Source organism: Tupaia chinensis, unplaced genomic scaffold (genome assembly GCF_000334495.1).
Source record: "Tupaia chinensis unplaced genomic scaffold, TupChi_1.0 Scaffold138136_1, whole genome shotgun sequence".
NCBI classification, from domain to species: Eukaryota; Metazoa; Chordata; class Mammalia; order Scandentia; family Tupaiidae; genus Tupaia; species Tupaia belangeri.
In genome coordinates this window covers 479,280-505,391 of record NW_006198035.1, presented here as the reverse complement: position 1 = coordinate 505,391, position 26,112 = coordinate 479,280, and the positions used below count along the sequence as shown (strand labels likewise).

General features: G+C 48.4%; 1 protein-coding gene across 1 annotated transcript in view; it reads left to right on the top strand.

Moving 5' to 3' along the window:
* VWA3A (von Willebrand factor A domain containing 3A) overlaps positions 1-24,155 on the top strand; it is a 64,630-nt gene extending 40,475 nt beyond the window's left edge. Inside the window, 15 exon segments of the mRNA XM_014592668.1 lie at positions 2,110-2,180; positions 4,480-4,632; positions 6,014-6,104; positions 9,352-9,462; positions 10,231-10,328; positions 11,132-11,269; positions 12,833-12,941; positions 15,368-15,512; positions 16,603-16,747; positions 17,714-17,865; positions 18,935-19,058; positions 22,787-22,884; positions 23,070-23,135; positions 23,455-23,530; positions 23,726-24,155. Coding sequence (XP_014448154.1) covers positions 2,110-2,180; positions 4,480-4,632; positions 6,014-6,104; positions 9,352-9,462; positions 10,231-10,328; positions 11,132-11,269; positions 12,833-12,941; positions 15,368-15,512; positions 16,603-16,747; positions 17,714-17,865; positions 18,935-19,058; positions 22,787-22,884; positions 23,070-23,135; positions 23,455-23,530; positions 23,726-23,860 — 1,712 coding nt within the window. The 3' untranslated portion in view covers positions 23,861-24,155.
* Positions 24,156-26,112: the final 1,957 nt, after the last annotated feature.

The following is a 26,112-nucleotide window of genomic DNA, read 5'->3' as shown; positions in this document are numbered from 1 at the left end:
TGCATTAACCCCCACCCCACCTGCCCGCTCAAAAGCTTTTTTTTTTTTTTTAAAAAAAAAAAAAAAGTAAAACTTTAAAAATATTTTAGGATATCAGAGCTGAGAAGTACCCTAAACATCCCTTAAAGGTTGACATAGCATTCTTCCCAAGGAATAGTATGTTCAGGACAGTTGGCTGGCGGGATAGCTAACAGTGGTACAGAGAACAAAATCATTTTATGAGAGCCAGGTGTGGCGGCGTGTGCCTGTGATCCCAGGACACAGGACGCTGAGGCAGGAGGACCGTGAGTTCAGAGCCAGACTAGAGAACACAGTGAAACTTATCTCTAAAAAAAAATAATTATTGGGATAGCTTTCTTCTTTTCTGTCCATGGTAGAGCACATGCATGTTTGCTCACGAGAGGGTGAAGGAAAAGTACCCTGTGCAGGGTCTGGTCAAGCTGCCGTCCTGTTCCTCCAGTGCTCCAGCTCTCCACATGTCTTATAGGATTTCAGGCTAGCCCAGGTGGGGACTCGACCCATAGTTACCACGTGGCTTCCAGCTCTGCAGCCTGCCCACTATTGGCTGCACCACAGTGGCTGGGCCTTATTTTAACTTAGAAAAATACTGGTTTTGCATTATCAACAATGGTATATCTTTTCTTTTCAAAATGTATTTTTTTTAATAAAAAAAGAATGGATTCAAATACAAGAGAACTTCAAAATGTTTATGGAAAATGGAATTAAAGTACAAGTTTATTTGGGTGCAAAAAAATTGGAATTCAAGCCTAGTTTTTTCAGTTTATTTTTTAAAAGAATTATTTATTTAATTTTATTTATTCGTTCCTTTTTTTTTTTTAATTGGACCAGAGAGAGACAGAGAGAGAGAGAAGGTGAGAAAGTAAGCCACCAGGTCCGGGATTCAAACCATGGTTGGCCATGTGGGAGTGTCCAGCACCTTAACCACCATACCACCTGGTGGACCCAAGCCTAGATTTTTCATAATACACATGTCCACGAATGTTTTGAAGACCCTCATAGATATATAAAAGAAATAATGGCTTAGGTGGCATGCAGAGAAAGCAGAAGCTGTGACAGTGACAGGGGAGCAGTCAGGGCTGGGACACTCCAAAGCCTTCTCTCCCCAAGTCACAGATTAATGCCTCCCAGGGATGGGACATACCTGTGGTTACAAAGTTAGTGGCGGAACTGGGGCTGGAAGTCTGGGGCCCTGTTTCCCAGCTCTTTCTTTCATGAAAAGTACTGAGCATGTATGTTTGCACTGCTATTGGTGCTGATCACTAATCATAGCAAACGTGTATTGCATATCTATTGTACATTTGCCAGGCACGGCTCCAAGCATTTTACAAATATTGTGAGTCACTTCTCACAATAACCCTATGATGTGGGCAATGATTATTTCCATTTTACACATGGGAAGACTGAGCCCCAAAACACAGGTGGTTATGTGGCAGGACTAGGAGTTGAACCCAGGCAGGCCAGCTTCAGGGTCTATTGTCTTAACCATTATACTCTAGTCTGTCTCAAATATGATGTAATCCTCATGAAAGGTATTAATCACTGCAAATAATCCCAGGTTGGATTTGTTTGTTTGTTTGTTTTTGTTTTTGTTTTTGCTTAGGGTGCATGCGCTCACTAGAAAGCTAGAGACAGTGAGAAATCATCCCCAAGAGAAGTTGGCCATGCTGCAGCCCCTTCTCCTCTCAGGACTTTGGGCATTCATGCACATGCACTCGGTGTGATTTTCAAGGTGCAAGATCTGAGTCTCAAACCGTAGTTGGCCATGTGAGAATCCAGCACCTTAACCACCATGCCACCTGCTGGCTCCCAGGATGGGTCTTTTTATTGTCTGGGATAGCAGGGCCTTTGCACCGAACCACTCTTGTGGATGAGCACTCTTGAATGGGTGCTAGGGCCCTGGGTCCCAGCTAACCCCACTGATGGTAGCTACACTGTACCTAGCCGTCCTCTTTACCACTTGGGCTGGTCTGCTCAGCCCATTACAGTTCCACCCTGCCCCTTAGGCTTGAGGTACCTCAACATGGTTCTTGTGCATCCCAATCTGACATGTGGCAGGATCCTCACACTTACAATGTGCCTTGTTTCCAGGCATCTATGAGAGTGATGACATCAATTACATTGTGTCTGAAATGGAAAAGGCTCTCAACTACTCCCAAAAGGTAAACCGTGGGCATGGGCCAATCACTGCACTGGCTTCTATGTTCATTTTCTAGGGCCGCCATAGTGTCACAGACTGGGTGGCTTAAAACAGAAGACAGGCATGCTTCATGTGTCCAGAGGCTGGGAGTCTGAAATTAAGGTGTCACCAGGACCATGCTCCCTCCTAAGGTTCTGGGTAGAATCCTTCCTTGCCTTTTTCTAGCTTCTGGTGGTGACAGGTGTTTAAAACTAATTTCACTGGTCACTTGTTAAAAATGGTGGGGACGACTTTATTAAAGACTGTTGCCATAGCAGGAGGCTGAACTCTGAATAACAGCCAAGACAGAGTCAGTGGATGGAAATTACTAGGAGGAGTTAGATATGAAGGGTGGGGGGATTCTTGCTAAGCAGGAATCTTGCTAAAGGCAAGCCAAAGACTTAGATATCAAGGTTAGGGATGAAGAACGTGATTGGGTATCCCCGTTGGGATAGTTCCCACTGCACGGACTTAGCAGGGCTCTTTGCTCAAACTGGGTTCATTTTTTTTATTGAGAAGATGGTTCAGAGGAGTCTGACTCAAGTTTGGTCAAGGAGGGAGTCCTTGTCACTGCTCACCTCTGGCATCCGTGGCTTATGCAGAATAATTCCAACCTCTGCCTCCATCTTCAAGGCTCTCTCGTCTGTATGTCTGTTCTTCTCCTCTCACAAGAACACCAGACATATGGGATTGAAAGCCCACGATGATCCAGGAGGACTTCACCTTAATTTACATTCTTTTAAGAAAAAAAATTGTTTTGGGATCAGTAGTTAACGTAATGGCTATGTCACTGGGTTCCCACGTAGTCGAACATGGTTCACGTCCTGGACCCGGTAGCTTAAAACTCATGCCAGGCGTGTGTGTGTGTGTGCCCAAGATCCCGAGAGGAGACTGGAGGAGAAGGGATTGGGCATGACCATCCCTCCTGGGGGGTGATTTCTCACTTTCTGTCTCTCTGTCTCTCTCTGTCTGTCTGGCGAGCGCACGCGCCCTATAGCAAAAACCTCTCCAAAAATAAAAAAAAAAATTGTTTTAATTTCCTAGAGGGTGCATGTGCTCCTCAGAGAGAGAGAAAGAGACAGAGAGAAGGAGAAGAAGAAAGCACTCCCCCCAATAAGGTGTAGTCATGCCACAATCCCTTCTCCATTTCTCCCTCCTTTCAGGGTTTGGGGCGTGCATGTGCATACACATACCTGGAATGTTTTCAAGCCACCACGGCTGGGATTTAAACCACATGTTTCGCTATGTGGGATCTGGCTCTCTTACTCACCAGGCCACAGAACCAGCCCTCTTCTAGAGCTTTAATGGACACTCGATAATGGAGAGTCTTTCAAATAGGTGAGAAATTTATAGGCAAAAAGAGTGAAAGGAACTAAGTACAGGCAACCCTTGGAGTCAACTCTTGGTATGCGGGACTGGGGGAATTGGTTCCAGGACACCATCTCCCTCCAATACCTAAATCCAAGGATGCTCAAGTCCCTTCTATAAAATGGTGTAGTATTTTCATATAACCTACCCTCATCCTCCCATATACTTGAAATCATCCCTAGATTACTTGTAATACCTGACACAATGGAAATGCTCTGTAAATGGTTGTTATTCTGTATTGTTTAGGGAAGAATGACAGGGAAAAAAAATAAAACTCTATACATGTTCAATACAAATGCAATCATTTTGTTTTCAAATACATTTAGTCCACAATTGGTTGAGTCCACGATGCAGAACCCGTGGATATAGAGGCCCAACTATATTACAGGAGTATTCTGCCAGTACCTGAAGTCAGCCCTGGGCCTGCGGTGAGCTGACCGCATGTGTAGACGCCTTAGGGCCTTAGGTTGGAAAAGACACCAGCTTTGGAATCAGGCCCTTCTGGGTTTAAATTGAAACTCCTCCACATTAGAGTAATGTGACCCTGGGCAAGCACCTGAAATTTACAGGGATTTGTTTTCCTCATCTGTAAAATGGGGATAAGATAGCACCTACCTGACCAGCATAGTTGGCATGAGGGTTTGAGACCCCTGGGCATTAACTAGCCCAGTGTCTGGTGCATTCCAGGCCCTCCCCACGTGGTACTTATGCATGGTACTTAGACCTATTCATGTATGGGTACTTATACTTGGTGATCCACAGTACTTTCAGCCCAGGCAGCAGTCTAGGGACAGAAAGAAGTCTGGAGGACATCAGGACTCAAGTGGACGCAGTCTCTCCCTCCGTGTGTGTATGCGTGTCTGTCTGCCCACAGTGGCTGGGGGCATCTCTAACCCTCCCATTCCTCGTTGCAGTGTGCCTTGCTAGTGGCCTCCCTGAAGAACCATTCAGGAAAAAAACTGGAAAGTGCAGCCGTTCCGAAAGGAGAGCTGAAGATGCTCAAGCAAAGAAGTCAGTCCCAGAAACTCTGTCCACCCAAGCCCGCAGGCCCCTCCGCGGCCAGAATGGTTTGACTCCCCTCCCTGATAACACACAGAGGAGTTTGTTTCCAGTTTGTCTCTTGGTCTTTCCTAGGTCTTAGAATGTCTGGGTCCAGGCCCCAAGGCCCTGGGGCCAACAGGAGTGGGGCAGGGTCTCCAGTGGTGAGTGTGCCATGGGGTGCCTCTAATCCTGGCCTCCAGGGAGAGAAACCCCCTCGGGGGCCTGCCTCTCAGCCCTAGGGGTACCTGTAGCCTCCCCTACCCATTTGGCTCAGACTGCCTGTCCCAGCTCCGTTTCCTAGCCTGGCACTAAGGACGCTGTGGGCTGGCATCTATCATTAGGTGGCTGATCCTGAAGGGTCTCTCGGGAGCAAAGGAATTAGTGTCTCTAACCCACTCTTGCTGTTTCTGCCCAAGGCTTAGCAAAGCCTGAGAGGAGCTGGAAGGTGGGCCTGTGTCTGCTAGGGGCAGAGCCTGCCCATTCTGACCTGCATAAAACACCCACCCCAGCCCAGCAATCAGGAGGGGCCTCCAGAGGGAAGACCCCTGATTCAAGCTGCCTGTGGAAGGGACAGTGATGCTGAGAGCCTGGCATTCACGGCTGGTGGACCCTTGTGCACACAGCACGTTTTCAGAATGAGGAAATCGATCCCAGGCAGCAGCTTCGTCCCAGCCAGAGCGCTGCCTTTCCAGGAGACTCTAGGCATTTGGGCACCCTTTCATTCAAAGGACTCAGCCAGCTTTTGGGAGCCAGCCTAGGCACATGAGCCTCTCCTGCCTGTCCGAACCCAAATCTCGGGCTTGGTCTCTTGGGCCATCAGTGTTTCCTGAGCTGACCAGAGGAGGAGGCTTATGCTGCTCCATGACCTCTGGAGGGTCTTCCTGAACCCAGGCCGGGGGTTCTCCAGAGTGGAGCACCAGCCTTCTTCACTCAAGCGCCCTTAGCTGGCCTGGGCTCTGGGTAATGTCATTTAACTATGGCCACATTCTGGCTGTACCCAGTAATGAAGGAACTCCTCCCCACGATCGGCGGTGCTCAGTAGGGCACAGAGCTTACCTGAGTGGCTGCTTGTCCTGCTGGAGGCCAGAAATCCAGTCCAGGAGGAAAAGAGCAGGTCATGGGCAAAGAATGTTCTGGCAGATCCCCACAGCCATGCTAGCACACACACGCTCTCTCATACCACAGAGAGGCACATACATGTGTGCATATCCACACACATGCTTTTCGCCTCCAAACCCAGGTATCCCTCTGAACCTGCTGAGGAGGTGGGCCAGACACCTCCAAGGAGTCTACTCCTGCAGGCCCCTACCTACAAAAGTTTTTGATTGACAGAATGAGGTTAGGGTGACTGGGATACCATCCCCATGGAGAACAGGCCTCTGACAGGAAAGATGGTGTGTTTTCTAGAACATTCCAGGTGACCCTGACAGAGAGAAGAGCCCCCCCTTGAAATCTCTGAAATGGTATCCACCCAGTGGCAGAGCGGGCATCTCACCAGGTGAGGCATGGCCGTGGTCACACTGGGCAGAGGGATGGCTCGGGCACAGCAGGAGTAAGGATTCAGTAATGGCAGGAGCCAAATGACCGACTATTGTAAGTCCTGACTGTGTGCCCTCCTGTCTGCCAAGACTGTCCCATTGTCTGTCTGTAGCAATCAGTCCTGTACAGCAGGCAGCTCCCTGTTTTAGCAACAGAGAAATTCAGGCTCAGAGGGGCCGAGGGCCATGTAGCCGCTGGCCATGACAGGCCATCCCTAGTGGGATGAAGTACTCGGTTCATGTATCTTATTTCTTCCTGTAAAAAGTTCTATTTATTTCATGAGTAAAAGAGACAGAGTGAGAGAGAGAAATGCAGCACCCCCAAAAGGGTCTTGATGCCACCATCCACCCCTAGCCTCAGCCAGACCCAGATCATGGGGACCCATGTACCTGGCATACTCAGGGAGGTCTCTGGACTTGAACCAGGAACCTTTCCAGTGGGTCTGCCTCGCAGAGCATCATGTTTTACAGCTACCATTCTGGGACCTTGCAGCCCCTTGTGTCTTATTTTTCATGTCAAAAATAAAGCAGAGTTCTGCCCAATGCAGAGTTCTAGAGTCAGGAACGACCAGGTGGACTCATGCTGTGCATCTTGCTAGCTCTGAGTCCCACTGGCTCAGCATAAACTGGGGGCTGAGAGGAGAAGCAAGACAGAGTGTGACACCCAGTACTCAGCACCGTGCTGGTACATACCAGGACTTAGCCACGGTAGCTCTAGCTAGTACTGACCCAGGTGAGGCCAGGGGACCTCAAAGCTGTCCCAGAGCCCCATTTCCAGGGGCAGTATATAGCAGAAATTGAGAGGTCGCTAAGCCAGGCTGGACAGTTTCATCACATGAACCCCCAAGGGTGATCCAGTCCACAAGCCAAATGTCTCCTAGTTGCAGCCCAGCCAGGGAAAGAAGGGACGGCAGAACGGAGGAGGAAGACCAAGTCAAGAGAAGCAGAAACATCCCTCTCACTGTTCTATATGGAGACGGGGAACAACGTGGGCAAACTCCCTCGGGGGCCTGCCTCTCAGCCCTAGGGGTACCTGTAGCCTCCCCTACCCATTTGGCTCAGACTGCCTGTCCCAGCTCCGTTTCCTAGCCTGGCACTAAGGACGCTGTGGGCTGGCATCTATCATTAGGTGGCTGATCCTGAAGGGTCTCTCGGGAGCAAAGGAATTAGTGTCTCTAACCCACTCTTGCTGTTTCTGCCCAAGGCTTAGCAAAGCCTGAGAGGAGCTGGAAGGTGGGCCTGTGTCTGCTAGGGGCAGAGCCTGCCCATTCTGACCTGCATAAAACACCCACCCCAGCCCAGCAATCAGGAGGGGCCTCCAGAGGGAAGACCCCTGATTCAAGCTGCCTGTGGAAGGGACAGTGATGCTGAGAGCCTGGCATTCACGGCTGGTGGACCCTTGTGCACACAGCACGTTTTCAGAATGAGGAAATCGATCCCAGGCAGCAGCTTCGTCCCAGCCAGAGCGCTGCCTTTCCAGGAGACTCTAGGCATTTGGGCACCCTTTCATTCAAAGGACTCAGCCAGCTTTTGGGAGCCAGCCTAGGCACATGAGCCTCTCCTGCCTGTCCGAACCCAAATCTCGGGCTTGGTCTCTTGGGCCATCAGTGTTTCCTGAGCTGACCAGAGGAGGAGGCTTATGCTGCTCCATGACCTCTGGAGGGTCTTCCTGAACCCAGGCCGGGGGTTCTCCAGAGTGGAGCACCAGCCTTCTTCACTCAAGCGCCCTTAGCTGGCCTGGGCTCTGGGTAATGTCATTTAACTATGGCCACATTCTGGCTGTACCCAGTAATGAAGGAACTCCTCCCCACGATCGGCGGTGCTCAGTAGGGCACAGAGCTTACCTGAGTGGCTGCTTGTCCTGCTGGAGGCCAGAAATCCAGTCCAGGAGGAAAAGAGCAGGTCATGGGCAAAGAATGTTCTGGCAGATCCCCACAGCCATGCTAGCACACACACGCTCTCTCATACCACAGAGAGGCACATACATGTGTGCATATCCACACACATGCTTTTCGCCTCCAAACCCAGGTATCCCTCTGAACCTGCTGAGGAGGTGGGCCAGACACCTCCAAGGAGTCTACTCCTGCAGGCCCCTACCTACAAAAGTTTTTGATTGACAGAATGAGGTTAGGGTGACTGGGATACCATCCCCATGGAGAACAGGCCTCTGACAGGAAAGATGGTGTGTTTTCTAGAACATTCCAGGTGACCCTGACAGAGAGAAGAGCCCCCCCTTGAAATCTCTGAAATGGTATCCACCCAGTGGCAGAGCGGGCATCTCACCAGGTGAGGCATGGCCGTGGTCACACTGGGCAGAGGGATGGCTCGGGCACAGCAGGAGTAAGGATTCAGTAATGGCAGGAGCCAAATGACCGACTATTGTAAGTCCTGACTGTGTGCCCTCCTGTCTGCCAAGACTGTCCCATTGTCTGTCTGTAGCAATCAGTCCTGTACAGCAGGCAGCTCCCTGTTTTAGCAACAGAGAAATTCAGGCTCAGAGGGGCCGAGGGCCATGTAGCCGCTGGCCATGACAGGCCATCCCTAGTGGGATGAAGTACTCGGTTCATGTATCTTATTTCTTCCTGTAAAAAGTTCTATTTATTTCATGAGTAAAAGAGACAGAGTGAGAGAGAGAAATGCAGCACCCCCAAAAGGGTCTTGATGCCACCATCCACCCCTAGCCTCAGCCAGACCCAGATCATGGGGACCCATGTACCTGGCATACTCAGGGAGGTCTCTGGACTTGAACCAGGAACCTTTCCAGTGGGTCTGCCTCGCAGAGCATCATGTTTTACAGCTACCATTCTGGGACCTTGCAGCCCCTTGTGTCTTATTTTTCATGTCAAAAATAAAGCAGAGTTCTGCCCAATGCAGAGTTCTAGAGTCAGGAACGACCAGGTGGACTCATGCTGTGCATCTTGCTAGCTCTGAGTCCCACTGGCTCAGCATAAACTGGGGGCTGAGAGGAGAAGCAAGACAGAGTGTGACACCCAGTACTCAGCACCGTGCTGGTACATACCAGGACTTAGCCACGGTAGCTCTAGCTAGTACTGACCCAGGTGAGGCCAGGGGACCTCAAAGCTGTCCCAGAGCCCCATTTCCAGGGGCAGTATATAGCAGAAATTGAGAGGTCGCTAAGCCAGGCTGGACAGTTTCATCACATGAACCCCCAAGGGTGATCCAGTCCACAAGCCAAATGTCTCCTAGTTGCAGCCCAGCCAGGGAAAGAAGGGACGGCAGAACGGAGGAGGAAGACCAAGTCAAGAGAAGCAGAAACATCCCTCTCACTGTTCTATATGGAGACGGGGAACAACGTGGGTAAGTCGGAACCCCCACAACGTCTGGGCAGCCCCTTGGTATTGGGAGGACCATAGGGGCAGCAGGTCCCATGGGAGGACACCCCTCCAGCTACCCCAGGACTTGGGCAGCTGTGTCTCTAGGCCTATCCCAAACAACTCAGTTCTCCTGGCCCAGGGAAATGAACATACAAAGTTTTGACACTGGCCAAAGGATGAGAAAAGTCTTTTTTTTTTTTTTAAAGAGAGATTTTTGCTATCAGGCACATACACTTGCCTGAGAGACAGATACAGAGACAGAAAGTGAGAAATCGCCCCCAGGGGGGTGGCCACACCGCAATTCCTTCTTCTCCACTTTACTCCTGGGATCTTGGGCACACATGTACACATGTCTGGCATGAGTTTCAAGCCTCTGAATCTGGGACTCGAATAGTGGTCAGCCATGTGGGAGTCCAGTGACGTACCATTATGCCTTCTGCTGGTCCTGAAAAGTCTGTATTGAAGAAGAGCTTTCCAAGGTCCTTGGACACTCAGGATCCACTCGCTAGGGGCACTACCGTTAGTTCCCAGGCTAATTGATCACTGTGAAATCGTAAAGATCCAGGAGACAGTTCATTGCCCTGTGGGAAGCCGCAGCAACCTTCCCCTTCAACCTTCCATTCTACCTCTCGGCAAATTGCACCTGAGGAATTTTCCAACACTTGCTTGACAGAAATTGACATAAAAAAGGGAGAGCGGAAAGAAAAGTACACAAGGTGAGTTTTCTCTGTTTTTTTCGTTTTTTTTCTAGGTTCCGTGTATAAAAAGTACCCTCTAAGAAGGAGTGTAAGAAGGACTAACTCTTCAATCGACTTACCCAGAAAGGATACAGTTTGCTCAAGCCAAGAGGTATTAGGTTGTCTACATGAGCTCATGTCCCAGAGCCAGTAATTCCTTCTACCAACAATTACTTCTAAGAGGGTGGGTGTGCTTGGAAATGAAGACAAACCAGCTAAGGATGACTGCTTACTGTGGTGGATGGGACAGCGATCCACAGACCTAAGTTAAAAATCTGGGCCTGTTCTCTCCTAAATGGGCAACTGTGGGCAAGTCAGATAGCTCCCCTCCATCTCCATGTCTTTGTTTATAAAATGAAGACAGTTGTAGCCGTCTAGTTAGATCCATGTGAGAATCGATTCAAGTACATTTCATGGGAGTACTTAGCGGTATCAGATCCTTTAGGTTGCAAGCAACAGAAAGTCCTCTTCTTGTTCACATCCAGAAGATAAAACAGCTTTTGTTTCATCTTCCCCTTTATCTTCCACAACCATTTGGTCCAAGTCTGAGATTGGTTCTGATTGGCCCAGTCCTGGACGCCATGCTCCGACTGCTTTGGGCCTGCCCATTCTGGTGTCTCTCATGGGGACAAAGAGACTGAGATCATCCTAATTGTTTTAGAGTCTAAACTTTAGGCCAGGTAGGACTTTCCACCCAAAAGTGGTGGGAGAACGTCGAAATGGGATGCTGAGGAGGCAGCGATGTCCACTAGATGAGGAACAAGGGGAAGCTCCATTTTGTTCAATTTTGTTCCGTTTCCCATATGTCTTGTGTGTCTTCCTCCCAGGGCTGGGTGGGAACCAGTATGCAAGGGGGACTCAGTAAGGACCCAGAAGGAATCACCTGAGGTAATAATGCTTCCCTTTATCCAAAAGTGGGTAGCAAAGTATGGACTAAAAAAGCTGAAGATGGAGCTCTCCAGATGCGTCGGTCCCCGCTGTGCTCATCAAAAATCAGCGCAGAGGCCAACGTCGGCCAAATACTGCAGCGTCTTCCCCAGCATAGAGATCAATGTAAGTGACCTTTTTTTTTAATGTTTTTTGCCATAGAGCACATGTACTCACCAGAGAGGGACAGAGACAGGGAAAGTGAGAAATCACCTCCCTCAGAGGGAATGATCGCACAGCAAACCCTTGTCCTCTCCTCTCTTCTCTGGATTTTGGGCATGTACACACGTATGCCTGGCATGATTTGTTTGTTTGTAAGAATTATTTTATTTAACTTTATTTATTTATTTTAATTTGACCAGAGAGGGACAGAGTGAGAGAGAGAGAGAGGGAAAGTGAGAAAGCAAGCTGCTAGGTCCAGGACTCGAACCGCAGTCAGCCATGGGGGTCCAGTGCCCTTATCCAACACAACAGCTGCTGGCCTCATTGTTTGCTTGTTTCATGACAGATTTTTGCTATAGGGAGCATGGGCTCGCTAGAGAGAGAGAGATAGAAAGCAAGAAATCCCCCCTCCCAGGAGGATAGTCACGTTGGAGTCCCTTCTCCTCCATTCTCCTCTCAGGATTTTGGGTATACAAGTACACGTGCCCGGTTTGACTTTTAGATCACTAGGTCTGGGACTTGAACCACAGTCGACTACGTGGGAGTCCAGCAATGTAACCATTACACCATCTGCTGGTCCCACCTGGCATGATTTTTAAGATACCGGATCTGGAACTTGAACCATGGTTGGCCATGTGGGAATCCAGTGCCTTAATCACCACACCACCTTCTGGCCCATAGCAATGATTTTTATTATTGCTGTTTTTCTCCCCCAACTCTTGCTTCTTTTCAATTACAAACAGCACCATGGCTTCTACTCCTCCCTGTAAGAACCCGACCCCCAGCAGTAGGGCTGCCCTGGGAGATACAGAATCCTGCTGGGAGAAAAGTCAGCCCCTAAGGGCTGGAGATTGGCTCCCTGGAGTGAGAATTAGAAACAACTCCGAGGACACAGGGCTGTGGCTGTGGCCACTGAGAACTCGTTGCCCCAATAGTGATGATGGTTCTGTTAGGACGGCTGTGAATAGGGGCTGTGAGATGGAAGTGGGTTCGATCTCTTCTCTATTTTCTGGTTTGGAGTAATTTTTTTCCTTTCTTTGACATTGGAACAAGTAACTTTCGTACAAAACAAAGATCTAGTCATTTCTCTCTTGCTCTTTTATACTATGTTGTCAAAATTAGGAAAAACTAAAAATAGTTGTGAAATTCAAAAATTATCCACTAGAAGACTTTAGGTCGTTTAGCTTGCTGCCCACTTCTCCATCCAAGGTCATTTTTCCACTTAGAATGTATGTGCCTTCCACCCCGCCAGAAGGATTTTCTATTTGTAAATGTGGAGATATGTCTTCTATTATTACGGTGACTGCACTTGCTGTAAAACCATCACCCTAATTCTCCCACTTCTTTATACAACCATATGTGCAGTCGTTTAATAAAAGAGAGGGAAGTTCTTAAACAGAAATGTTTACTTAGCAGACGTCTGGGGACAGATGACCGCACTGGAATAAGCTATGTTAGAGATGACGGGGCTGTGAAGAAAAGCTGCTGGGGGGTGGGGGGGGTCTGCCTTCACTTGCCTTAATGCAGGGAGTGGTGAGACACCTTCAGTGGACGCTCAGGGAAGTGGAAGTGTACATTGCGTGCTTGGAGAAGGTGATGAGGCGCTACGTCCAGAGGCTGCAGTGGCTGCTGTCTGGTGAGCATGCCCACCGTCCCAGAGGGCACATATGCATGACGGGAAGTGGGAGCTTAACCCCAGGGTCAGTCCTTCATGAATTGTCAGGCTAGGGGTTTAGGCCAGGAGGGTCATCCAGGTATAACCTGACTTCTGAGTTCAGAGGTCAGACAAGGTGCTGGGTGACAGGGAGGTAGAGCCCAGGCCAAAGAGCCCCAGAGAGAACTGGTGGCTGCCAGGGCCTGCTCTGCAAGGCTGTCTCCCACACCTTACCTTCCTACGTGTGACAAAGGAGCACACCTTCAGTAGGCTGACTTTAGTACTGACGAGTCCCAGCGAATTGGTCCCAGAAGGTGGAGATGGAAGAGGTCCTGAGCTATCCAGAGAGGACACCTTCCCTTCTGCTTTACCAATAGCATCAACGCTTCTCTGGATGAGGAGAATGGACAGAGAAGGCTGAGGAGAGCCAGGCTCACACCCCAGAGAAAGGTGGGCTGGGGTCAAGAGTGGTCTGTAACATCAAGTCCAAGAGGCTGCCAGACAGCAGAGCCCAACAGGGGGGGATTTAGACTTTGGGGTCTGCAGGGTTCCTGGGACAGCAGGAGGAAGGAAGCAGGGAAACTTACACAGAGATCCTACAGGTGGCCTTGCATGATCCACTTGGGTCCTGTACAAATTCATCAGGTCATGGGGCCGGTGGGTGTCATGGTGGTTAAGGGCACTGGGCTCCATATGGCCGACCATGGTTCAAGTCCCGGACCTGGTGGCTTGCTTTCTCACTTTCTCTCTCTCTCTCTGGTCAAATTAAAATAAATAAGTAAATTTACTTATTTACTTACTTACTCACTTGTTTTATTTATTTACTTACTTATTTTATTTATTTGCTTTCATTTATTTATTTATTTACTTACTTATTTTAATTTGACCAGAGAGAAAGAGAAAGTGAGAAAGCAAGCTACCAGGTCCGGGACTTGAACCACGGGCGGCCATGTGGGAGGATCCAGCACCTTAACCACCATGCCACCTACTGGTCCCCAATAAAATAATTCTTAAAAAGAAGAAGTCTGTTTAAAAAATTCATCGGGGGAACCAGCAGTTAGCGTAATGGCTATGTCGCTGGACTCCCACGTAGTCGACCGCGGTTCGCGTCCCGGACCCGGTGGCTTAAAACTCACGCCGGGCACGTGTGCGTGCGTGCCCATGATCCCGAGAGGAGAATGGAGGAGAAGGGATTGCGGCGTGACCATCCCCCCTGGGGGGTGATTTCTCGCTTTCTGTCTCTCTGTCTCTCTCTGTCTGTCTGGCGAGCGCACGCGCCCTATAGCGAAAATCTCTCTCTCTCAAAAAAAAAAAAAAAAATTCATCGGGTCCTGGGACCAGCAGGTAGCATGGCGGTTAAGGCACTGGGCACTCCCACATGCCCGACTGTGGTTTAAGTCTCAGACCTGGTGGCTTACTTTCTTACTTTCCCTCTATTGCTCTCTCCATGTCTCTCTCTGGTAAAATTAAAAGTAATGAATGAATAAATAAAATAAAATAAAATAATTCTTCAAAAAATGGACCTTTAAAAAAAAATTCATCGGGTCCAATCCTTTGCAGTTGAACTTGGTATAAACAGTCCATGGGCAGTGGGGTGTAGCAATGGCTGCTGCCTTCAAAGCCTCTGGATGGACTACAAGTTCTAGGTGTAGTTTTCGGCTCAGACTGAGTTGGGACACAGAGGGTACGAGCCTCTCTCCATGAGAACAGGAACCCTCTCTTGTTTTCCATCATCCTTTGCACAGTGCCAGGCACACAGTGGATGCTCAGTTAGCTTCTGTGGATCATTTGACTGACTCTGTGCTAAGATCACTCTCAGCCAGACAATGCCGTGGCACTATTTAGTCCAGTCACTTTTGATTTTAAGAGAGATTTTGTTATAGGGCATGTGCGCTCACCAGAGAGAGAGAGAGAGAGACAGAAAGCAAGAAATCACCCCCCAGAAGTATGGCCACACCGCAACTCCTTCTCCTCGATTCTTCTCTCGGGATTTTGGGCACACATGTACACATGCCTGCCATGAGTTTTAAGCCAGCGGGTCTGAGACTCCAACTGCAGTTGACTACATGCAAATCCAGCAACGTAACACCATCTGCTAGATCCATAGTCACTTAATTTGAGGGATGCAGAAACTCAAGCCAGGGAGGTGACAATTACCTGTACAAACTATTACTGCAAAGCCAGAACTGAAATCTTGATCACTGAAGGCCCCACCACTGACTGCTCTGCCCTCAGACGACTGAGCCCTCTACCTTAGCGGCCATCCTCAGGGGGGTGACTTCTGACCAACCATCAGGCAGGCTACAGGTATTGCAAGACTTTGTATTTGGTAGCTGTAAGGAAAGAGCGAGGAGGAGAGTCGACCCCTCCTTTCTTTCCTGTTTCTGCCCCACCGCCCCTTGGAGCAGGGAGCCGCAGACTGTTTGGCGCCATTTTGGAGAGCAGAGTGTGCATCCTGGTGGACACATCGGGGTCCATGGGCCCCCACCTGCAGCAGGTGAAGACTGGGCTGATCCTGCTGATTTGGGAACAGCTCAGGAAGCACTGTGACAGGTAGGGGCAGGGTGGGGTGCCATGAGTCAGAGTGATCAGGGGAGCAGCTCCTGGGGCTTCCCTGGCCAAGCACACTCCCTCCTCCCAGGTCCAGCAGGCCTGGAGAGCTCTAAAATGCTCTCCCGAACAGCTTATTCGAGTAGGAAGACTGATGTTTCAAGCCCTGCTGCAGAAGGAAAGCAGTTTTTAGAAATCCATCCCAGGCCCAGGGGCAATCACAGCACAGAAAAGGAACCACCCTGTGGCTTTGGACTGTGGCTTTTAGCTGAACTTGATTTTTATTTATTTATTTATTTTTTGCTATAGGGCACATGTGCTCCCCAGAGAAAGACAGGGATTGGAGGGAGTGAGAAAGCATCCCCCCAGCAGGGATGGTCATGCTACTTAATCTTCTCTCCTCCATTCTCCTGTAGGAATTTTGGGCGCACACACGCATGTGCCCTGTGTGATTTTCAAGCCGTGGGGTCCAGTACTCAAACCTTGATGTCAGTCCTGTGGCATCCAGTGGCTGGATCCTCCATGCCACCTGCTGGGCCAGCTGAATTTGATTTTTAACTGGGGGAGTTGTTCGTTCTTTCTACCCAGAAGTGTTGACCCTAAGGGGACAACAAGGGACTTGGGTTCTTGGCTGGGATTCATTCTTGCCTTGATAGTAATAATACTTAACATTTACTGAGCACTTTCTGTCTGCCAAGCACTTAACGTGCGTGATTTTATCAGTCTGCGCAATGACCCTGTGAAGTAAAGCTCTTATATCCCCATTTTTCAGAAAAGAAAGCTAGAACTGAGGTTCATTTGCCCATGGTTCCATAACCAGTCAGTGGCTGAGCTGCAATTTAAATGTTTCTATCCAGAATCTTCAGTGTGTACCCTCTCATTCTCAGGTGCCCACAGCCCTCTCCCCAAGCGGCCATGGGTTTCCCTGCAGGGGTCTTCACTAGTAGGTGTGAACAGGCCTCAAGGAGGTGACTTCACCAGAATTCAGCACAGACTCGAGTATTCTAACCAATCTCTCTCTCTCTCTCTCTCTCCCCCTCTCTCTCCCTCTCTCTCTCCCTCCCTCCCTCCCTCCTCTTTTTCTCCTCCCCAGTTTTAACCTGCTCGGCTTTGCAGAGGGCCTTCAGCCGTGGCAGGACACTCTGGTAGAGACCACGGATGCAGCATGTCATGAGGCTATGCAATGGGTGACCCACCTGCAGGCTCATGGGGGCACCTCAGTCTTGCAGGCATTGCTGGCAAGTTCCACAGAGCCCAACTCTGCAGCAAAATAAAGACGCTGTCAGCCCCTACCCCTACGCTTCAGGAGCAGGGGTATAAAGGGCACTTCAGAATTTACAAAGTGTGATATTATTTCATTTTCTCAGCAACCCAGTGAGAAAGGATTCTCGGTGTGCACACTTCATAGGTGAAGACACGGGCTCAGTGGGGTTAAGTGTCTTGCTTGGCGTAAGCCAGCCAGGAACTGGGCCATGGCCTTCCTCCAAAGCCTCAGCAGTTTCCTTGGTCTGTCTTAGGCTTAAAGGGGAGTCTCTCTCTCTTTTTTTTTTTAATTATTATTTTTTTAATTAGTGAGTGCACATGAGGGTGGGGAGAGACAAGGGAGCGAAAGCATCACCCTCAGCAGAGTTTCATCATGACGCAGTCCCTTCTCCCCAGCTCGCCGGGGCCTTGGGCACATGTGCCATATACCCTGTATGTTCTCAGGCTCACCCGGGGACCCCAATCTGCAGTCAGCCATGTGGCTTCAAGCCTTGTGGGGCACTGTGTTCCTCTGTGCCACAGTCTTTCTTTGCTTTTGTTTTTGTTTTGTTTTTTTGCTTTTTTGCTTTTTTTGAGAGATTTTTGCTACAGAGTGCATGCATTTGCCAAAGAGACAGAGACACAGAGAGTGAGAAATCACCCCCCTAGGGGGATGGCCATGTCACAGTCCCTTCTCCATTCTCCTGGGACCTTGTATGCACACACATACACACCCAGTGTGAGTTTTAAGTTGCTGGGTCCAGGATTCGAACTGTGGTCGTCTATGTGGGAGTCCAACGATGTAACCATTACATGTGCCCCAGTCTTAATCAGCAAGTCAGTAGCATCCAATCAGACACACATTCCCTGGGGACAGCAGAGACCATCCTCAGGCAATTAGTTTTTGTCCTTTCAGGTGAGCCCCCTTCCCTGAGCCTGATACCCTTCCTGTGCTTTTTCAGAAAGCTTTCAGTTTTCACCACCTGGAAGGACTGTACCTCCTGACTGATGGGAGGCCAGACACAAGTTGCAGCCTTGTTCTGAATGAAGTGCAGAGACTCAAGGAGAAAAGAGATGTGAAAATCCACACCATCTCCTTGAACTGCTCAGACAGGTGGGCAATAAGGCATCTTCTGTCTATTCTTTTCCTGTGGCCATGTAGCTAAGGAGGGAGGTCTGAGTGCCTGGCCCAGTCCAGGGACTGAGACACTGGTCTCTCCTGGGCCCTAGCCCGATACACCAGACTTGGAAGATGCATTGTTTTCATAAAGGGCCCCAAGCAGATATTACCCCACAGTGGGAAAGCTCCTCTCCCCACCCAGTTTGCCTGTCAATGGGCTTCTTCCTCTGACTTTCTCCAGCATGGAGACAATTTGCACTAATCCCGTAGTCACATCCCATCCTCCTTCTTGATATTTCTTGGGAACATATTTGTAGATATCTAGGGAGGATATCATAATAGACTAATGTTTAACATCATTATGGTTATTGTTATAAGCACAGGCCCAGTCTAGGTGGCATGGTCTGTAGTGCACTGGATGGCAGTGCTGGAAGCCACACGTTGAGCGAGGATTCGGTTCCCTGAGTCTGCCTGAAAACATACCAGGCACGCATGTGGGTGCCCAAGATGCAGAGGAGCTGGAAGGCTGGGGAAAGGCGGTCACAGCACAGACCCTTCTTGGGAGTGTTTCTCTCTCGTACAAACATGGTCACTATATCATTTCAAAAGTGAATAAAATACAAATAATCACTGGAGAAGAATATGTGATAGACAAGAGACTCAGCCCCTTGGGGGGAGGGCATTATTATTAGCAAAACTAGTTACTTAGATACATATTTTACCTCTGTTTAAGTCATGAGCTTAGGTAAAGTTCCCTTACAAGCCAAATACACAGTAGGCACTGGGCAGTTGTCCAGTGAAGGAACAGGGCAGGCGTGTGCTCTGGGTGCTTCGAGGGAGTCCAGGCTGACTGTGATACTCACAGGGTGAGTGTCCTTCACTGGAGCAGCAGTAGCAGCAGATGCCCATATGTGTCTGGGAAAGCGTTCCTGGTGATGCCGACTCTGGTCTCCATGGCACAAACCAAGGCCCATTGCCAGGAGAGCCCTCGTAAGTCTCATAGGTGGCCATGATAACCCACAGGTCAGTCTGCCTCCCCCAGTCCTCTGTTCCTCCCCACTAGGCCAGCGGATGAGTTCTTGAGGAAGCTGGCTTCCTTCACTGGGGGGCGCTACCACTGCCCTGTTGGTGATGACACGCTCTTCAGAATTCACGGCCTGTTGACCAAAGGCTTCATCAATGAAAAGGTAGGCTGTGAGCTACTGAGTGCGAGGTCTGTCCATAAAACCTCAACAGGCGGGGCTTGTCCTCCTAGCTAAAGGGATCTCTGCTGCTCTTAGGAGATAAAGTATTGACTAAAAGGGTTGTGTTTCACTGCTACTCTGCTTTCAAGTCAACTCCCCTCAAGGTTGGGACAGAAGCAGGCTTGTGGGTATTATTTACCAACAGACCACTTTACATTTGTTGAGCACTCGCTATGTGCAGGTACATTGCTTTGCATAGATTCACTTCTTTTACTCCTCCTGACCACTACTTTTGGTAATTTTTTAAATTTATTTTTTGGGGCTAAGAGGTGGTTGAAGGACTGGATTCCCATATGGCCAACTGTGATTCAAGTTCTGGACCTGGTGGCTTGCTTTCTCACTTTGTCTCTCTCTCACTCTCTCTTTCTAGTGAGTGCTCATGCCCTACAGCAAATTTGAAAATACTACTGGTAATAATAAGCAAAATTAAAATGAATACTTTTAAATATGTTCTTTTTTTAGAATTATCTATCTAATTTTATTTATTATTACTATTTTTTTAATTTTACCAGAGAGAGAGAGAGAAAGGGAAAGTGAGAAAGCAAGCCACCAAGTCCAGGACTCGAACCACAGCCGGGCATTTGGAAGTCCAGTGCCTTAACCACCACACCACCTGCTAGACCCTAAAATTTCTTCCATGAACAAGAGAGACAGAGACAATACTCCTGATGGGACTCTGATGCCACAATTCAGACCCAGCCTTCAGCCAGCTCAGCAAATTCAGGGAGGTCTTGGGCTTGACTTGGGAACCTTCCCGCATGTGAATGCCTCGCAGAGCATTGCATTTCACTGCTGCACTGCCATCTGGTCCTCTCCTGGCCATTATTATACCCTCTTAGATGAACAAACCAGCTTGTTAGGAATATACCTAACGTCAGAGCAAGTGGTAAAGGTGGAGCCCAAGACACCAGCGCCCTTAACCTCAATGCTTTAATCTCACCGTGTTTCTGTCTTCCTGTGTTCATGTCACTGAAACACAGATGTTCATTTTATCTGATACGTAATAGAGCTAGTAAAGTCATGGGTTATCCACTAAGTGGTAAATCTAGTAAGGTCCAAAGTTCCAGTGATCCTCCTTCCATATGATTAAAGAAAAAAAAAAAAAAGGGGACATATTTACACCTTTTGGGGATTCAATATTGTCATTGGTAACATTTCCAGGACAACAAAGGATCAAGACAACCAACCAGAATTCCACATTTCAGGGCTGGTTCCCTAGCCTAGTGGTCAAGAGACCCAGATCCCCCGTGGCTGACTGTGGTTTGAATCCCTGCCCAGAAGCTTGAAAAGCATGCCAGGTCCATGTGCAGGACCCAAATCCTGGCTGGATGGAGAAATAAAAGAGAAAGGATTGTGGCATGACCCACCTCATTGGAGGGTGCTTCTCCCTCTCCCACTCTCTCCACCTCCCTCTCTCTAACAAATATATACACCCTCTGGCAATTAAAAAAAAAAAAAAGAATTCCAGAATTATTTTTGAAGATTAAGTGTAACTTTCACAGGACGTGGCATAATTGTTGCCACCTGGGTGGTTTTATATGGCTCTTTTATTCGGTGATTTTTTTTTTTAAAGAGGTTTTTTTAAAGTTTTTTAAAGATGGTGTGCATGCTCCCTGGAGAGAGAGAGACAGGCACGGTGAAAGGGAAAGTGAAAAATCACCAACAAACCGGGGGCGCGGGGGGATGGCCATGCTACAATCCCTTCTCCTCCATTCTCCTCCTGGGATCTTGGGCATGTACGCACTGTGCCTGGCATGATTTTGAAGCCACTGGGTCTGGGACCTGAACCGTGGCTGGCCATGTGGGAGTCTAGTGATGAAACTGCTGCACCATCTGCAGACCCTGTTCAGGGACTCTTACATGAACAAGTATTACAAATAAAACAGAGAAAAGAACAAGTTGGAAAAAGTAATGAATGTTCCCCCAAGTGTCCTTATTACACAAGAAAACAAACAATGATATCGTGAAGGTTACTCATTTAATAACCTTATCATAGCAGATTCTTTGAATACCTGTTGTATGCAGAATGGGATCACCCTGCTTCTACTGCCAAGGAAAAGGGACAGCTTCATCTTTTTCTTGTAAGCTGTTAAGTGTAAAAATGTGTGTTTTTAAGACCAGGCTCTAGAGTTTTTCTAGTTCACATAAAAGGAAAAAAGAAAAAAGCATGCCTGTGGAGCTCCATTTTGAGATTTTTTTTTTTTTTTTCGTTGGGGCTCCGTTTTGAGATTTTTTTTTTTTTTTTTTTTTTTTTTGCTATAGGGTATGTGCGCTTGCCATAGAGACATAGCAACAAAAGTGAGAAATCACCCCTCTATGGGATGCTACAATCCCTTCTCCATTCTCTCAGGACTTTGGGCACACATGCGTGTGTGCCTGATAGGAGTTTTAAGCCGCTGGGTCCAGGACTCAAACCACAATTGACTATGTGCAAGTCCAGCAATGTAACCATTATGCAGTCTGCTGGTCCCGAAGCTCCATTTTAGTAGAAGAAATGTAGAAAAGGCTGAAGATGTTTTACTGAACAGCGGCACGATAGATAACAAACCAATGCCATTTCTGTTCCCCAGACAGGTGCCAGCTTCACTGAAGTTGAGGCCACCTTGGCTTGCCACCACTCTCTCCCTACACAAATAGACTTTTTTTTTTTAGATGTTTGCCATAGGGAACATGTGCTCACTAGAGAGAGACAGAGAGAGGGAAGATGAGAAATCAGCCCCCAGGAGGGATAACCACTCTGCATTCCTTCTCCTCCATTTTCCTCCTGGGATTTTGGGCATGCACACACACACATAACCAGTGTGATTTTCAAGCTGCTGGGTCCAGGACTCTAACTACAGTCAGCCATGTGGGAGTCGAGCACCTTAACCACCATGCCGCCTGCTGGCCCCCACAAATAGACATTTTAAAGTATCCATTTCAGAATGAATGCTTTCATAGGCGGTGAGCTTCCCGTCACTACAGACTTATCAGCTGAAGTCCACAAGGTTTCCTATCCTGGGTGGGAAGCTGCATTTAACTACTACTAACATTTTCCTTTGGAAGATTATGGGCTTTCAGGTCCCATCTAGTCTTTTAACAGGTTAAATGTCACACTTATTCCCCATTCTATTCTTTTTAAGATTTTTACCATAGGGTGCATGAACTCACTAAAGAGAAAGAGACAGAAACAGTGAGAAAGAAAGTGAGAAATTATACCTCCAGGGAAGATGGCCACAATGCAATCCCTTCTCCTCTATTCTCTTCCTGGGATTTTAAGCACACACACACACACATACACACACACACACACACACACAAACACAGGCGCCCAGTATAATTTTCAAGCTGCTGGGTCTGGGACTTGAACTATGGTCAGCCATGTAAAAGTTCAGCACTTTAACCACCATGACAGCTGCTGGTCCCATCTCATTCCCCCAGCCCCTTTTTTAAGAGAGATTTCTGCTATAGGGTATGTTCGCTTGCCAGAGAGACAGAGAGAAAATAAGAAATCACCCCCGGGGGATGGCCATACCACAGTCCCTTCTCCTCTCGGGATGTTGGGCACACATGCACACGTACCTGGTGAGTTTTAAGCTGCAGGGTCCAGGACTCAAACTGCAGTTGACTACATGGGAGTCCATTGATGTAACCATTATGCCATCTGCTGGTCCCTTATTCCCCTTTTTGAGGACCCTGAGTTGCCACAGTTTGAAGGAGATGATTTAAGAAGACTGGCCCAGGAGGTCACCAAGGCCAGGAGATTCCTCTTACAGGCCCAGTCCTTCAGGTAGGTCCTCCAAGCAGCCCCTCCCACCTGCCACGTGGCTCCTGCACAACTAGACCTGGACCCCTTCAGATGGGCCCACCCTGGTGATGGTGCCTATGCTCCAAGAGCTCCCACCCTGCTTCTCATGGCCAGGCCCAGAGGTCTGGACTCTGAGGAGGCCATTTTCTTCATCTCCTACCCACCAGATCTCAATTCCAGAAGAAAGACAACGTGGAACCAAAGGTTGGTCTTTTTTTAAGAAGTGTTCTCAGGTAAGGGAACGAGACGGACTCCCCGCCTATTGAGCACCCACTAAAGGCCAGGCAGCATGCTAGATTTTGTGAGCGGTAGTGATGGAAGGGAGGAATCAGAAATAGTGGCTCCTCTAAATGGAAAGGCCATCCTACCAAGAACCACTCACCGAGCACACTTGGCCCTGAGAGTGGGCTGACGTGGAAGGCAGTAACCCACAGGTTGTCCATAGGAAATGGGAATCCCAGAAAGTAGGATCCCTGGAAGCTGTTCTTTGTGTATTGGGCCATCCCTGGGTCTATCTGACTCTGCCTTCTCCCCACACATCCTATATTCCAGGTCCAAGGTTGTCACTCGCTGGGAAGACCTGCCTCCATCCCCCTTCCTGAACGTCCTTCTTGTCACACTCTGCCTGGTGAGTCCTGCTCGTCCATCAATGCACAACTCCATTGACATCAGCTCCACTGTGAAGATGTCCTGGGCCCATTTAGAGCTGGGAGCCTCCAGCCTTCCTCTCATAGCATCCTAGTCAGCTATACCTCTTACTGCACCTCGCATTCCATATCATGATTCCTAGCCTGCTTATCTCATTCTTCTCCTTGGATGTGAGCGCCCTCAGGATGAAGTGTTCTCCTGTCCATCTGCGCATCCCCAGAACCTGCCACATGGCAGACACAAACAGCACCCAGCTGAGTTCTGGGAACCCAGCTCTGGAAACTGGCCCAATACCTTGCTTCTACCCTGATCCTCTCTGTGCTCGCCACAATCCTGATCCTCAAAGGCCAATGCAGATTCACTGTCAGCCCTTCTTATGGAAAGAAGAAACAAGTGATCCTCACTACCCTGCACCCCTGCTCTACCGTACGGAGCTAAAGGCCACTCTGGAACCCAGTCCAGAGCAAAATGTTCGGCTCAAACATGCGAAAATCGGGCTGGTCTTCTGAGCACAGCCCTGCTGTGTACATATAAAATGAATGTGTCATATATATGCTATCTGAGGACATTTCATAAAAGAAATGAAAGGGACAGCTTTTATTTCATTAATATGATGAAGATGACTGTAACTGTTTGAAGTGATCATTGCTGTGTGTAATTTTTTTGTGAATAAAGTTTTGTTAAAAGAATCATATCCAGAACACACAATGAAGTACAAATCCATTTTTTAAAATATAAACTTTCCAAGTTTTAAAAAATTGGCAAAGGAGAGGCCAGTGGGTGGTATGGTGGTTAAGGAACTAGACTCCCACATGACCAACTATGGTCTGAGTCCTGGACTTGGCTTGCTTTTTCACTTTCCCTCTTTCTCTCTCTCTCTCTCTCTCTCTGGTGAGCACACATGCCCTATAGGACATTTTTGAAAAAACATTAATATTAAACAATTCTTTAAAAAATAAAATAGGCAAAAGACTCAACCACAAATGGACAATGAAAAAGTATATGATAGTTTTCCCTATGAAGAAAATGCAAATTAAAGCCATAATTTGTATGCCCACTAGGGTGGTTATAAAGAAAAAACCTGACAATGTCAAGATATGGAGCTACTGGAATGCTCATATATTGCTGGAGTAGGAGGTCTACCCTGCTCCACTATGCTTCATCTTAACTAATTATATCTACAATGACTCTATTTCCAAATAAAGTTACATTCTGAGGTACTGGGGTTTGGGACTCTGATATGTGAATTTTGTGGGGGAAACAATCCACCCAATAACAGTTGCTTCATACACTATGTTTCTCCTTGCAAGACAATCCCAGTAGCTGGAACTGGGCAATGAGTTCTCTGGCCCTGCTGGTAGAAAAGGAAGAGCTGTTCTTTGTAGAAAGATGGATGAGAGACAAACTTGGGAAGTGGGACCATGCTCAGCATTTTGCATATACCTTGTTAGGAAAAAGCCTCACAATGTCACAACTATAAACATATACCATTTTCCATCTATGAAAGCAGAAACAACCTTATAGACAGCAAGAAAGTGGCAAAATCAAGTTTTAAAACGTAGGGCTGGGGACCAGCAGGTGTTAGTGGTTAAGGTGCTGGACACTCCCACATGGCCAACCATGGTTGGAGTCCTGGTCTTGGTGGCTTGCTTTCTCACTTTCCTTCTCTCTGTGTGTGTTTCTCTCTCTGGTGAAATTAAAACTCAGGGTCGACCCCATATCCATTTCTCACCACACTCGGGACCTCTTTTCATCTCTCTGAACCTGTTTTCCTGTCTCTAAAATTGGACTGAGAGAGAGTTGTGAAGATTACACAAGGTATCTAGCCCAAGGCATGTGCCAGCATGGGAAACGCATTTCTCTTCCCCACATTTGTGTGGCAGAGGATGCTCCTATAGGTTCCTTTCGGGTCTCCTCGTCAGACCAAGATAATCATCACCCCCTGCTCACTCTTGCCCTGTCGCAGCCCAGCCAGCTGTAGGACACGTGCTTGTCCCTCTGCCAGACCACTTGAACATGAGTTTTCCAGGGATAGTGTGATCCATCTCGGTCCCCATCGCAGGGGGATAGCCGGCACCCAAAGAAGCACCCATTTAACGTGGGATGATGGGGTTGGTTGGGGCACAGACATGGGCGGGAAGGAAAGAGAAGCGTAGACTAATTTATGGAAAGAAAGATACACGGGATGAACTGGGCGAATGAACGGTTGAATGGACAGGCGGAAAGATGGGTGGGAAAAAAGCTAGACTGACGAACGGGTGGAAGTCTGAATGGAGAGATGGAAAAGACATGGCATGACGGACGGAGGAGTAGACGGATGGATGAAAAGGCAAAAAGACGAGTGAACAGTGGGTGGAAGGCAATGAAGTTCTCCAAAGCTGGGGGCGAGGGAGGAAGCACAGGTGGAACAAGGAACGCATCAAAGAACTGACGGATGGCTGCGTGGGTGGAAAAATACAGTTTCTTGGGATTCCGGGACGGCTGTCTGGGCAGGGCCCCGCACGCAGGGCCTTCGCTTGCCTACCCCACCAGAAGCGCGGTCTATTCCGCCTCAGCCCCGCC